Below are 13,561 nucleotides of genomic sequence, written 5' to 3'. Positions count from 1 at the left end.
TTGGGGGTGCAGAGGTTTTTTTTATATATATATACCTGTCAGTGCTGCTGCTGCAGTGTCATAGAGTGATAGATAGTGAGAGATAGAGAGAGATAGTGACAGAGAGTGATAGAGAGTGCTATATTTTGTGTCTGCTGCCCCCTCTTTTGTGCTGATCAGTATATCTGTGCTGATCAGCAACTTTTTGGGGGTGCAGAGTTTTTTTTTAATATATATACCTGTCAGTGCTGCTGCTGCAGTGTCATAGAGTGATAGATAGTGAGAGATAGAGAGATAGAGAGAGATAGTGATAGAGAGTGCTATATTTTGTGTCTGCTGCCCCCCCTTTTGTGCTGATCAGTATATCTGTGCTGATCAGCAACTTTTTGGGGGTGCAGGGTTTTTTTTTTTTATATATACCTGTCAGTTGCTGCCAGTTGCACTGTCAGTTGCACCAAAGGTTGTGCACCTGCTGCCCCTCACTGGTAATCAGTGTCGCATCAGTGATCACCTTTTTTTTTTTTTGAGGGTGCTGTGGGGTCTTTTTTTAATTTTTTTTTTACACACACTGTGATTTTGTGGGTGTCCTGTGGCCACTGTGCGCTGATCAGTGACGTACATCACTGATCAGCTTTTTCGGCACAGGGTTGATCTATTTTTTTTTTTTGATCAAATTCCTGTTGCCTTTGAGCGCTGTTCAGTGACGGACGTTACTGACCAACATCTGTGCTAAATTTTTGGCGCAGGACCTTTTTTTTTTTTTTTCTGCACTACATACACACTACACACTACATACCCCCCCGGGTTGAAATAAAGTTTGTACCCCCCCTACACTATACACGTGTTGAAACATTTCACTACCAGAAACACAAAAATAAAAATGGCATCCCAAATGTCATCCCAAATGTCATCCCAGTCATTCAGAAGAATGTATTCAGCGGAGGAGGCATATGCCATGCTTGCCTCTGACTCTGACACAGCCAGTGATGCAAGCGGGGAATTTGAAGGATTCATCTTAAGCTCCTCTTCCTCCTCTAATGATGAGGGACCCCCTCAAAGACGCCCCCGTAGAGCAGCTGAGACCCCCCCCCCCAATAATTGATCTCGTATGGACCCCACCACCAGACAATTTTGAGCCCCAGGTTCCTGAGTTTTTGGCCATCCCAGGAATCCAATTTGATTCCACAGGTCTCAGAGAAATTGACTTTTTCAAATTATTTTTCTCTGATGATTTTATAAATTTAATGGTGGACCAAACTAATTTATATGCCCAGCAGTTTATTGCTCAAAACCCCACGTCATCATTTGCTAGGTGGACTCCTGTAGATGCAGTAGAGATGATGACGTTTTGGGGTCTGGTGTTTCATATGGGCATAGTAAAAAAGCCAGAAATTAGGCAATATTGGAGTACAGATGTTCTGTACAGCACCCCACTTTACCGTATGGCCATGACTCGGACTCGTTTTGAGATAATCCTTAAATTTTTACATTACAACGATAATGCACAGTGCCCACCCAGAGATGATCCCACCTTTGACCGGCTATTCAAAGTCAGGCCGGTCATTGATCATTTCAGTGCCAAATTTGCAGAGATGTACATCCCAGATAAATTCATTTGCATAGACGAGTCCCTTATACATTTTAAAGGAAGGGTTAAATTCCGCCAGTACCTTCCCAATAAGAGGGCAAGGTATGGCATAAAAATGTATAAGCTGTGTGAAAGCACCTCAGGGTACACCTACAGGTTTAGGGTATATGAAGGGAAGGATTCAAGAATTGAACCGCCAGAATGCCCCCCCTCCCTCGTAGGTGTTAGTGGAAAAATTGTCTGGGATTTAGTGCACCCCTTCCTGGATAAAGGTTATCACCTCTATGTGGATAACTTTTACACTAGCATCCCCCTGTTTAAGGCCCTTGGTTCAAGAGGTACAGCAGCTTGCGGTACTGTGCGCAAGAACCAAAGAGGCCTCCCAAAAACGCACATTGCCCAAGTAATGAGAAGGGGTGAAAGCAGGGCACAATCCACCGAAAATATGTTGTTGGTCAAATATAAGGACAAGAGGGATGTCCTTATACTGACAACAATTCACGGAGACAGTACCACCTCCATCCCTGTACGAGGTACCAGTACCCACACCTCAAAACCTAATTGTATCCTGGATTACAATAAGTACATGGGCGGAGTGGATCTTTCAGATCAGGTACTGAAGCCATACAGTGCCCTGCGGAAAACAAAAATCTGGTACAAGAAGCTGGCCGTGTATATCATCCAGATGGCACTGTATAACGCTTACGTGCTATTCCGTTCTACCAGCAAGAGGGGGACATTTATGCACTTTCAAGAGGAAGTCATAAAGGGCCTAATATTTGGGAACCAGCAGGCAGAGGGCCCCAGTACTTCTAGTACTGGCCCCCGTATTGTACCAGGGCAGCATTTTCCTGATGAAATCCCCTCCACTGGAAAAAAGGGCAGGACACAAAAAAGGTGCAAAGTTTGCTATAAAAAGGGAATAAGAAAGCAAACTATTTTCCAGTGTGACACTTGCCCCGACAAACCCGGCCTATGTATAAAGGAGTGTTTTAAAATATACCACACATCTATGGATTATTAGGTTCATCATTTCACCGTGCTTCGGGGGTCTTGCTAATGCCACATAGCACCCACCATTCATTCCACCAGAATCTGAGCCGCAAAATCCAAAAATCACTCCTTCCCTTCTGAGTCCTGCCATGCACCCAACTGGTATTTTTTGGTCACATGTGAGGCATTGCCGTACTCGGGAGAAATTGGGGCACAGATTTTGGGGTGCTTTTTCTCCTTCATACCTTATGAAAATGAAAAATTTTGAGCCAGAACTGCATTTTTGTGTAAAAAATGTAATTTTTCATTTGCACAGCCCAGTTGTATCAAAATTGGTGAAACCCCTGGGGGTTTGAAATGTACACTATACCCCTAGATGAATTACCTGAGGGGTGTAGTTTGCAAAATGGGGTCACTTGTGGGGGGGGTTCCACTGTATTTGTGCTTTGGGGGTCTTGCTAATGCGACATAGCACCCACCAACATTCCACCAGAATCTGTGCTGCAAAATCCAAATATCACTCCTTCCCTTCTGAGTCCTGCCATTTTTGGTCACACATGAAGCATTGCCGTACTCGGGAGAAATTGGGGCACAGATTTTGGGGTGCTTTGTCTCCTTCATTCCTTGTGAAAATGAAATATTTTGAGCCAGAACTGCATTTTTGTGTAAAAAAATGTAATTTTTCATTTGCACAGCCCAGTTGTATCAAAATTGGTGAAACCCCTGGGGGTTTGAAATGTACACTATACCCCTAGATGAATTCCCTGAGGGGTGTAGTTTGCAAAATGGGGTCACTTGTGGGGGGCTTCCACTGTATTGGTGCTTTGGGGGTCTTGCTAATGCGACATAGCACCCACCAAAATTCCACCAGAATCTGAGCTGCAAAATACAAAAATCACTCCTTCCCTTCTGAGTCCTGCCATGCACCCAAATGGTATTTTTTGGTCACATGTGAGGCATTGCTGTACTCGGGAGAAATTGGGGCACAGATTTTGGGGTGCTTTGTCTCCTTCATTCCTTGTGAAAATGAAATATTTTGAGCCAGAACTGCATTTTTGTGTAAAAAATTTAATTTTTCATTTTCACTGCCCAGTTGTACCACAATTGGTGAAACCCCTGGGGGTTTGAAATGTACATTATACCCCTAGATGAATTCCCTGAGGGGTGTAGTTTGCAAAATGGGGTCACTTGTGGGGGGGTTCCTAACTTTTAGCATCTTATGGTGCCTAGAAACCTACATGGTGCCTAAAAAATAATCTCATAAAAAGGAGGCTCCAAAATCAAGTAGGTGCTCCTTCTATTATGAAGCCTGTGGTTTGGTCAACGTGCACACTAGGGCCACATATAGGATATTTATGAAAACAAAAGAATTGGGGGAATCAATTTTTAGTCACATTTCTCTAGTAAAATGTACTGTGTTCCTTAGAAAAATGTATTAAAATTGAAAATCTGCAAAAAAAAATGAAATTTTGAAATTTCACCTACACTTTGTTTTAATTCCTGTGAAACACCTAAAGGGTTAACAAACTTCCAAAATGCTGTTTTGAATACTGTGAGGGGTGCAGTTTTTGAAATGGCATCATTTATGGGGGTGTCTCACATACAAGTCCCTCAAAGTCACATCAGAACTGAACTGGTCCCTAAAAAAATCAGTGTTTGAAATTTTCTTGAAAATTTGAGAATTTGCTATTCATATTTTAAGCCTCCTAGTGTCCAAAAAAATTAAAAGGAGGTTGAAATAATGATGGCAACATAAAGTAGACATATGGTCTATGTTAGTTATTAACTATTTTGAGTGGTATGATTATTTGTCTCACAAGCAGAAAAATTTAACATTTTGAAAATTGCAAAATTTTCCATTTTTTTACGACATTTTGGTATTTTTCACAAAAAAACACAGACTGTATCGACGAAAATTTACCACTAACTTGAAGTACAATGTGTCACGAGATAACAATTTTAAAATCACTGGGATAAGTAAAAGCAAAAAAAAGTTATTCCCACTTAAGTGATACATGTCAGATTTGAAAAAAAGGGCTCTGTCAGGAAGGCAAAAACTGGCTGCGGCGGGAAGGGGTTAAGGCAGCGGTTCTCAAACTTTGGGTCTTGACCCCAAAGTGAGTCGTGATCATCTAAGCATGGGTTCCCAACTCCATGTTGCTAACTATCAATCTAATGCAAGCATTCCCAAACACAGTCCTCAAGGCACACTAACGGTCCAGGTTTTAGTGATATCCATACTTAAGCATAGGTGACTTAACTAGTACTTCAGCTAGTTTGTATTCTCGGGGCTAAACTAACAGTTAGTCATTGACAATTGACCAAGTAAGTTGGAATGCAAACAAAAATGGTTTGTTATACCTATAGCCTTGATTGTGGCAAGGTGTAATCTAAAGAAATAGAACTCGGATGACTTTATATAGTTATTTTATCAGTTTTTTTCATGATTCAGGGTTTTTCTAAAGACATTAAAGTACCTAAAGCAAGGTATGTTGGATACATCAAGGATTATGAAGGAGCCACTTTAATGGGATGCGAGTTAAATCCCAGGATACCATACACAGAATTTTCTGTCATCATAAAGAAACAGAAAGAGGTATAGTGTTTTTATTGGTTTCAAAATGATTATATATGTGATTTAATTAAATTATTTTAAAATAGCAGCATAACCAAAATAGCTGACTCCTCTCGCAAAATTTGCCTACATGTCCATTCAGACATGGTCATGTTAGATCCAGATCCAGATCATACATTGAGCCTTAATACACCATGCAGGGTGAGATGTCTTTGCCAACAGTATATTTCAAAAATGCGTCTTAAGGTGCCCATACACAGGTCCAATTTGGCCTGTTTTCATCTGATTCTGTCAGATTGGCCTGATATATGTGATGAAAACTGGCCAAATTGGAGGTGTTTAACATAAGGTCGGATTCAATGCGCATTCTCATGTGCATTGGATCGGAGACTGGAGATCTTATTTGTTGCAGATGAGATAAATCGGAATCGGCCCATCAGTGGCACATTGCGCATCCAATCTGATCAGTGCTGTAACTAGGCGTGTGCCAGCAGTGCCTTTCACCACTGGCACACACCTATAGACTGCAGAGTGGGGGGAAGCCCCAGACAGGAGAGGTGCTCTTGCCGATCTGCATCTGCTGTTGCCAGCTGCTGTGTTTGTCATGTCCGTTCGTCTGGCAGCAGCGCTAAGCGCTCTCTCAGCCAATCAGCGTCCATTAATTGAAATGGGAGTTTTGGTAGCAGCGAGCGAGCAGGAGACTACAAATCTCCAATTCATATCAATGGGCACCCGCTAATTGGCTGAGAGAGCTCTCTCAGCCAATCAGCGTCCATTGATTTAAATGGGAGTTTTGGTAGCAGCGGGCAAGCAGGAGACTTCAAAAATGTAAAAATGGCACATCAAGTGCCAAATGGTATGGAACTACTGAGAGAGTTCAATGGAAATAAGGTCGGACTTGCCTTTCAGACAAGTCGTACCTGAGTAAATTTGTCAGTAGATCAAATTTTATTCAATATGCACATAACAATCAAATAGAAGACAAAGATGCTTCAGAGCTAAAACTAAATCTCAACATTTTTACATTAAATATGCAAACCCATAGTTTGATATTTGTATTTAACAAATTACCAAAATATTTGAATAGTTATATAGATGGATTTGGGAGATATTGCAAATTGTTCATCATGTACATGTCTGTCTCCCCCTCACTGATTATTAATCTTAACATATTAAATTATAATTATCAATAAAAATTGTGATTGACATATGGTACAAAAAATATTATTTAAAAAATGATATTGTAGTGTAAAAATGCATGACTGTTGATCCAATGTTACTGAAATTAAATAGCTTTAATACTTACCTCTCCGGAGTCTAGCTTCGGTGTAACGCAAATGGCCAGGAAGATGGTGCAGCTACCATTTTCTAGGCTATCTGTGCAGGCATAGTACAGAAATCACGGGAACATGGTGAGGGTGCCATTTTTCTGGAGACCCGTGCTTGCCTTTTACTTACTTGTGTCTGAAAATTTGACATGCAAAATGTTGTGTAACAAAGATCAACATCTATTATCATACACCAAAAAAAAAAATCTGTTTACTGCTAAACAAAGCTCAACCTTTATTATTACAGATAATAAAAAAGATGATTGAAAGGAAACAAGCACAGATAAGAAAGGTGTACCCCGGACTGTCCTGCTTTAAGGAAGGAGTACGACAGATACCAATTGAAAGCATACCGGGAATTAGTATGTATTATTTCCTGTTTCAATGACCTGCTTCACATTCGTCTTCATTTTAACAAATGTTTTATTGTATCTGTAATTATGTTAATTCACCTAATAATATATTATTATTGTGATAGGATATGATGGTTTGGTATACTAGTATGGGCTAACAAAGCCAAAAACCACTTGAGCGTGACTGATCTATTTTCTGTCCAAATATAATAATGTACAAACCCTCCCAACCTGCAGTACGTAGATATCCTAATTGAGCGCAATAATGTTATTTCAGTATTTACTAAACTAGCCATGACTTTTACCACTTATCTGCAGCTTTCTACTGTTATACTACAGCATCTGGCCAATTTATTTATTAAATATACAAATAAATGCATTAATCCAACAATGACCTGACATGAATTATATCATATATCATAAATAGGCCAATTCAGTCAAACGCATAAGCTGCAAGGACAGCTTGGCTTTAACTCATGGAAGGCTGATTCTTGCAGTCTATAGAGATAGCAGAACGAGCCTATCGTAACTGGCTGATAACTGCAGACCGCATGTAATTCAATCCAGCCCCGCTTGGGGATGCATCACTGTACTGTTTAAGGCCTATACAGTATAGAAATGAATGCTTGATGTACACAAGAGGCTGAATTGCTTAATGTAGAGCTACTGATAGGAAGTGTTTTTTACTTGCAAATCTTAAATTAGCCACACAAGAGTTTATGTCCACTAATTTGCCAATACCACCGTGTATGTGCCCCAGAGTAGGTGTAATAATGCCTAATGATAAAATAAATGGTTATGGATTTGAACATTATGTGACATGGAATCACATACACTGGACACAGATGCAGTTTGAGTCTTTATTTGTAGCAGGCAACAACATTCCAGTATGTCCACAGGGTTACAGTACAGCAGCATACAGGTGTCAGCAGTAAAGTTCACCAAACTCCTCACAGCTTGCAATGGTCCTACCATAGCCCGCAACCCCAGTCTATCACCTGGGCAGCTATTCCACCATCAGGAGCAATTACCCTCTCTGCCCTGGACCAAGATTTAACACAAGCCACAGGTGCTCCTAATGAGCACAAACCTTGATCACATCAGCCTAGGAAACCTGGTCTGGATCTAATTATCCTGCTGCTGCTGCTCTAAAACCTGGTCCAGATATCTCACATGCACCTCATGTGAACGTATGCTGTCCCTGCCACAATTATCAGGCATGTCTTATATTGGATGGTGTTTGCAGTCATCTTCCGTCCACATTAAAAATGAGTATGTGTGAATCTTGGCGCAAGCACCACACAGCCAAATCTCATGCAGCGGTTATGGCAAAGAAAGAAAGTGAATTTGTCACTCTCTCGTTGGGCTGGGTGGGTGTGGCATACTAGATCTACAGTGTCTAGAATGACAGGCTGAAAAGGTTGATATGACAATGGTTGACATAAATTTTTTTAGCCAATATCTTATATACTGTATGTGTACTCTTACTTCACTTGCCACGCTTCAGGCAAGGTGTGTTGCTGCACTTGCCACAGGTTATTAATCCAGAAAAATGTCCACTTGGATATTAAATCAAGCAAATATTGGGAAAATATGGGGAAAAAAAAACAAAAAAATATGTTGCCCATTGTCTTTCCGATGTACTTGTTGACATTCCATTTGTCAACCTTTTGTACCGGCCTACCATATGGTGGCAACCTATTGACTGTATACTTTGACATTGTAGATCTATCATCCAGATGCCAGGCTAGATTATGAGGGGTATTCCATGTAGAGTCACGACTGTCGGCCGGCTCGACAGAGAATTTGCAGGTGGGATTCAACGTCCCATCTGCCAAGTGCCGAGAAGGGGGCGTGACTGCGAGAAGCTGGAAATCGGTGAGCTTGTCAATTCCTGCCCGTTCTCGGCAGAACATGCTCGACTGCTTGTGAAGTTGGGCACGTTCTGCCAAGATCCCTGTTCAATGTTGTCAGGGAAAACAACTTAAATAGGGCCCCGCGGCCATTTCGCCTGTCGGAAATGGCAGTGGGAGATTGAATATTGAATAGCGGCATTGCAGCTGCTATTAATTTCCTGTGTGATCCTACAGTATATGACAGTTGCTTTGTTTGGGAGTGGCAACATTATTATGTGTTGTGTCACCTTCTAATTATTGTCTTTCAGGAGAGACAGGATGGAAACCAAGCATAAAGGATAGAAGGTAATTTCTACTTAAGTCAGCTTTAAACTTCAGTGTGGTGCGGACATGTTTTATATTCAGCATTACAGGTAATCTGCTGCATTAAAATAGAGACCTAGTAACATGTACTGCCCATCACTAGTGTTTCTTGTTTTACTATTTGTGCAAATACAGTAATTGTCAATTAATAGTTGTCCAACTTATTTATAGATATGTAGAACAATATCATACTCCTAGTATGCAATAACTGAAGCACATTAATATGTTTCCCAACAGCTCATTGGTATAAGAACATAAATTAGTATATTTTCGCAGTTATCAAAGGGAGCTATAATAATAATGGTCTCCAAAACATACCATACATACAGAGAAACATCAATACATACATACATACATACATACAATATGAAAACAATATATGTCCACACCTGTTAATTATTGAATTCAGGTGTTTCCGTCTGACCAGTTGCCATAAGTGTATAAAATGAAGCACCTAGCCATGTCAATAAATATGAAATTTGATATCAGTGGCTAACATGGCAGTTTGATGGCAGAGCTGATTGGCTGTCTATCACTCTCCTCTTTATTACCTTTTTAAGCTTGATACATAACATATATGGTTCTATGCCAGAAATATGCGCATATCCTCCTTATTTCTGGACCTTAGCAAATGACGACTCACAGATATCGTCACATGGACCCCCTCCCATCTTGGTATGCCCCTTGCTTCAATACACAAATATACATAATGAAGAAGTATTGCCAATCCAAAACCCAATACTATATGAAATATATAATTCTTCATACAGAATACAGATATTATGTGATGTATATAAACCTTGTTGATGTTGCACAATGCCATTTTTATTACTTGCAATATTATTATTTAGCTTGGTGGTGTTTCTGATGATTTATTTTTTCTTATTGCAAGTCCAAACAGTCACCATTGTCCTCATTAAGCAGGGAGTCTAGAAAATTTAATCTAATCTGATTTTCTTTTATTATCTTTCCGTTGCTGTTTGTATTTTATTTTATTTTTGTTTTCGCCACCTTTTTATTTCAAGTAAAGAGCCAAAAGATCCAGAGCAGCTGTACAACACACTAAAGAATATTCTACAGCAGGTAAAGGTAAGATGGAGAATATATATTTATTTGGTAAATTTAATTTGGTTTATAGTAAATCTACGGCTTATTACTGTCAGTGATCATGCTCTTACCGGTCATAACTTCTCAAACACATGAGTTTTATGAGCTAATTGGGTGGACCACCTTTTATTATAAGTAACTAGTGTTAACACTGATACTCAATGACTGCAATGAAATCAGGTGTGGTGGTGTTGTTTGAAACACACTGCTCCTGACTTTATAGCATGTGTGTGTTGATAAAATCCACACCCACTCCTGGGATATAGCAGCTACTGTTTGATGCATTTATTTTTTGTGTACTCTGTGTGTTTGTGTGTGTGTTGTACTGTTTTTGTGTGTGTGTTGTAGTGTGTATGTATGTATGTGTTGTGTGTGTGTGTGTATATGTCCAGAGTGGAAGTGTGTGAGGTGTGCTACGTGTATATATATGTGTGTATCTGTGCAATGTTTAAGTGTATGTGTGTGTTCTGTGTGTTTTACTGTTTTTGAGTGTGTTGTACTGCATGTTGTGTTTTGTGTGTGTGTGCGCGCGCGCATGCGTGTTGTGTGTGTCTGTCCATTGTGTAACTGTGTGAGGTTCGCTACGTATATATGTGTGTGTGTGGTGTACACTGTGTACGTGTGTGTGTGTGTGTGTGTGTGTGATGTGTGGTATATGTATATCCCCAATTATTCCTAATGACATCAGGTGTGGTGTGTTTGTCATCTGTTTCCCAGATCGCCAATCTTTTTTCCAGATCAAGGCAAATTGAACCTTGGCGTTTTTTACATTTCTATGTGAATTTCTAAGTCACGGAGTCTCCACAATGCGACAGACACACACACACTTCAACTTCTTATATAGATTGATAAATGCAAGAGATGTGAGAGATGTTACAAATATCTGCAAAAAAATGCCAGTGTTGCTCACATTTGTTATATAAATGCAAATAAAAATGTGTAAAAAAAAAAATATATATATACATTTCCTATATAAGGTAAATATTATAGGTCATTATGATTAATAAAAATGTTTGCTTGGCATTTTTCACACCTACAGTATTTTGATCAATTCACTTGGCACTCAAATGGTTAATCTGTAACGAGTTTATATGAAACCGTTTACCCTGAAGATTTATAAATTAAATAAAGTATTTATGTGTATAATTATTATAATTGAAGTGGATAGCATTAGTAAAGTGTCATAGAATAGGTCAGGGGTTCCCAACCACGGTCCTTTAAGGCACAGTAGCAGTCTAGTTTTTAAGAATAGCCATACCTGACCAAAGGCGACTTACTTAGTACCTCAGTTCTTTTGCTTTAAGCATGGATATCGCCAAAACCTGGATCATTGTGTGAGGACTGAGCATGGGAAACACTGGTCTGAGCAGATACAATACAGGAGATGTAAGGGCCCATCAATGGAATGTTTAAGTAATTGTGTCTGTTTTGTGTGATCGGACTAGTCTCTCGAATTACTATGAACATATTGAGGCAATTATGGACAGAACTCTTGGAACTGAGGGGCAGATGTATGAAGGGTCGTTATGGGGTGAAGGGGTATCAGCGCACGTTATGTGCACTGATACCGCTTCTCCCCCATGTATGAAGCAGCCAGCGTGCGGTACAGAACAGAGGCGCTATGCGCCCCTGTCCATATCGGCGCTGCTATCTAAATGATAGCAGGCCGAATGTATGAACGGTCAGCATTGCTGACCGTTCCGCACGCTGCCGTTTTTGGCTTCGCCAGCATCAGGCTGGCGAAGCCCTATCTAAACAGCAGGGACAGCGCTGTCCCTGCTGTCAGCTGTGGGCTGCGCTGGGGATCTCGCTTGAGTAGCGAGATCCCGTGCATGCCCAGTGTAGCCGGCCGGGGGACAGGAGACAGCGCATCAGTGTAAACTGATGCGCTATCTCCAGGAGGGGACATCGCCGGAGGGGGGAGTTAGCGCTCCCCCGCTTCGGCAGACAAGATGTTAATACATCTTGTCGGTCTCCCCTCCTGCTTCGCCTCGCTAATGAGGCGAAGCAGGAAGTATTATAGCGGCGCGATAAGCACTGCTATAATACATCTGCCCCTGAGAGAGGAATAATTTGTGTACAAGAGTTATAGATTTTTGTTGGGGTTTTTTTTTTTTAATTGTTATCCTTTTTTTTATTATTATTTAAGAGTCATCAAAGTGCTTGGCCTTTCATGGAACCTGTGAAAAGAACAGAAGCGCCAGGATATTATGAAGTTATAAGATTTCCCATGGGTAATTACATTGAATAGTTAATTTTAGATCATATCAATTAGAATAGAATACTTTATTTGTTATTAACAATACACTGCAATCAATGCACTGTCACACACAAGTACCTGCACAAGAAACAGTAAAAGAACATTTCCAATTTCACTTTTTGTCATTTAGCATGCAAACAGCAGTTGGAAAAAAGCTGTTTAGCAAATATATATGTGCCGGGGTGGATCAAGAGACATGGGGAGGCCCTTGTGTAGTCTCCGTGTGGGCTCCTCTTATTTCCCCAGCTTCAGTAGACTTGGCACTCTGCTACAATATACTGCGCCATTTTCCTAGTGATTCCTATGGTAACAAGTGCAGATCTTCAAAAACATGGTGCCAGTATCATGTTTCTGATTATATCTTTGGCTCAGATCTCAGGTAACATGACCCTTGCACCATGTTCCCAGTACCAATGGAGATGTATGTTTTGGGAATTATTGATATGCCCACATGTAATACCCAGCAATTTTTTTAGAATACTGCAGGAATAGAAAAAGATGAAAACATTATTATTTTATAACCAAACACATTTATAAAAAAAAGAACAACTAGTTGCTAATTAACAGCATCATAAGCTGATTTATGTGGTGCCACACAGTGTACACCACTGCAATCTAATATTGTATATTATGTATTCCTACAAATCCACCCAACCAAGGCCCAAGGCCTGGTCTTCTAAGCCATCCTCATGCATGTTCAGATGTAACCTGGCTCTACTCTTCATGGTCAGCTTTTGTTGTAGGATCACTGTGCAAGCATTGGGCCCATATGTGCTTAGAGGTTATTGCAATTGCTTGTAAAATTATGGATTTCTGCAACACTTGAAATATAAAAAAAATGCCATGAGGTTATTGCATGAGGAAAAGCTGTCTTTCAGCTTAAAATAATGGGCACCTTAAAAAAAGTATCCAATTTCCACTCCTATGACACTAATAAAATATCGGTACTTATGTAATATCTGGACTCCCGTTTTTCTTATGAGACCGCGTCCCCTCGCCACGCTTTGGGCACGGTGGCTCGCTGTGCTCGCCACACTATATAAAATCAACTCCATGCGTAGTTGGATAGTAGGGGTATGAAAAAATGGGGTGCATTTAACATGGGAGTCCAGATAATACATAAGTACTAAAATATCTTATTCCAGAAAATGTTATCATG

General features: G+C 40.2%; 1 protein-coding gene across 6 annotated transcripts in view; it reads left to right on the top strand.

Moving 5' to 3' along the window:
- KAT2B (lysine acetyltransferase 2B) overlaps window positions 1-13,561 on the top strand; it is a 103,366-nt gene that overhangs the window by 85,030 nt on the left and 4,775 nt on the right. Inside the window, exons 13-17 of one of the 6 annotated variants that reach the window (XM_083188754.1) lie at window positions 5,013-5,156; window positions 6,711-6,825; window positions 8,981-9,017; window positions 10,061-10,118; window positions 12,292-12,376. In XM_083188754.1, coding sequence (XP_083044880.1) covers window positions 5,013-5,156; window positions 6,711-6,825; window positions 8,981-9,017; window positions 10,061-10,118; window positions 12,292-12,376 — 439 coding nt within the window. Of the gene's footprint in view, window positions 1-5,012; window positions 5,157-6,710; window positions 6,826-8,980; window positions 9,018-10,060; window positions 10,125-12,291; window positions 12,377-13,561 lie in introns of all 6 variants that reach the window. The other 5 variants (XM_083188753.1, XM_083188757.1, XM_083188756.1 and 2 more) reach the window with 5 other exon arrangements.

This window comes from Crinia signifera, chromosome 5, assembly GCF_055691185.1.
Source record: "Crinia signifera chromosome 5, ASM5569118v1, whole genome shotgun sequence".
In the NCBI taxonomy this organism is placed as follows: Eukaryota; Metazoa; Chordata; class Amphibia; order Anura; family Myobatrachidae; genus Crinia; species Crinia signifera.
Note: the sequence above shows the minus strand (reverse complement) of the source record. Positions and strands in the feature narration are given on the sequence as shown.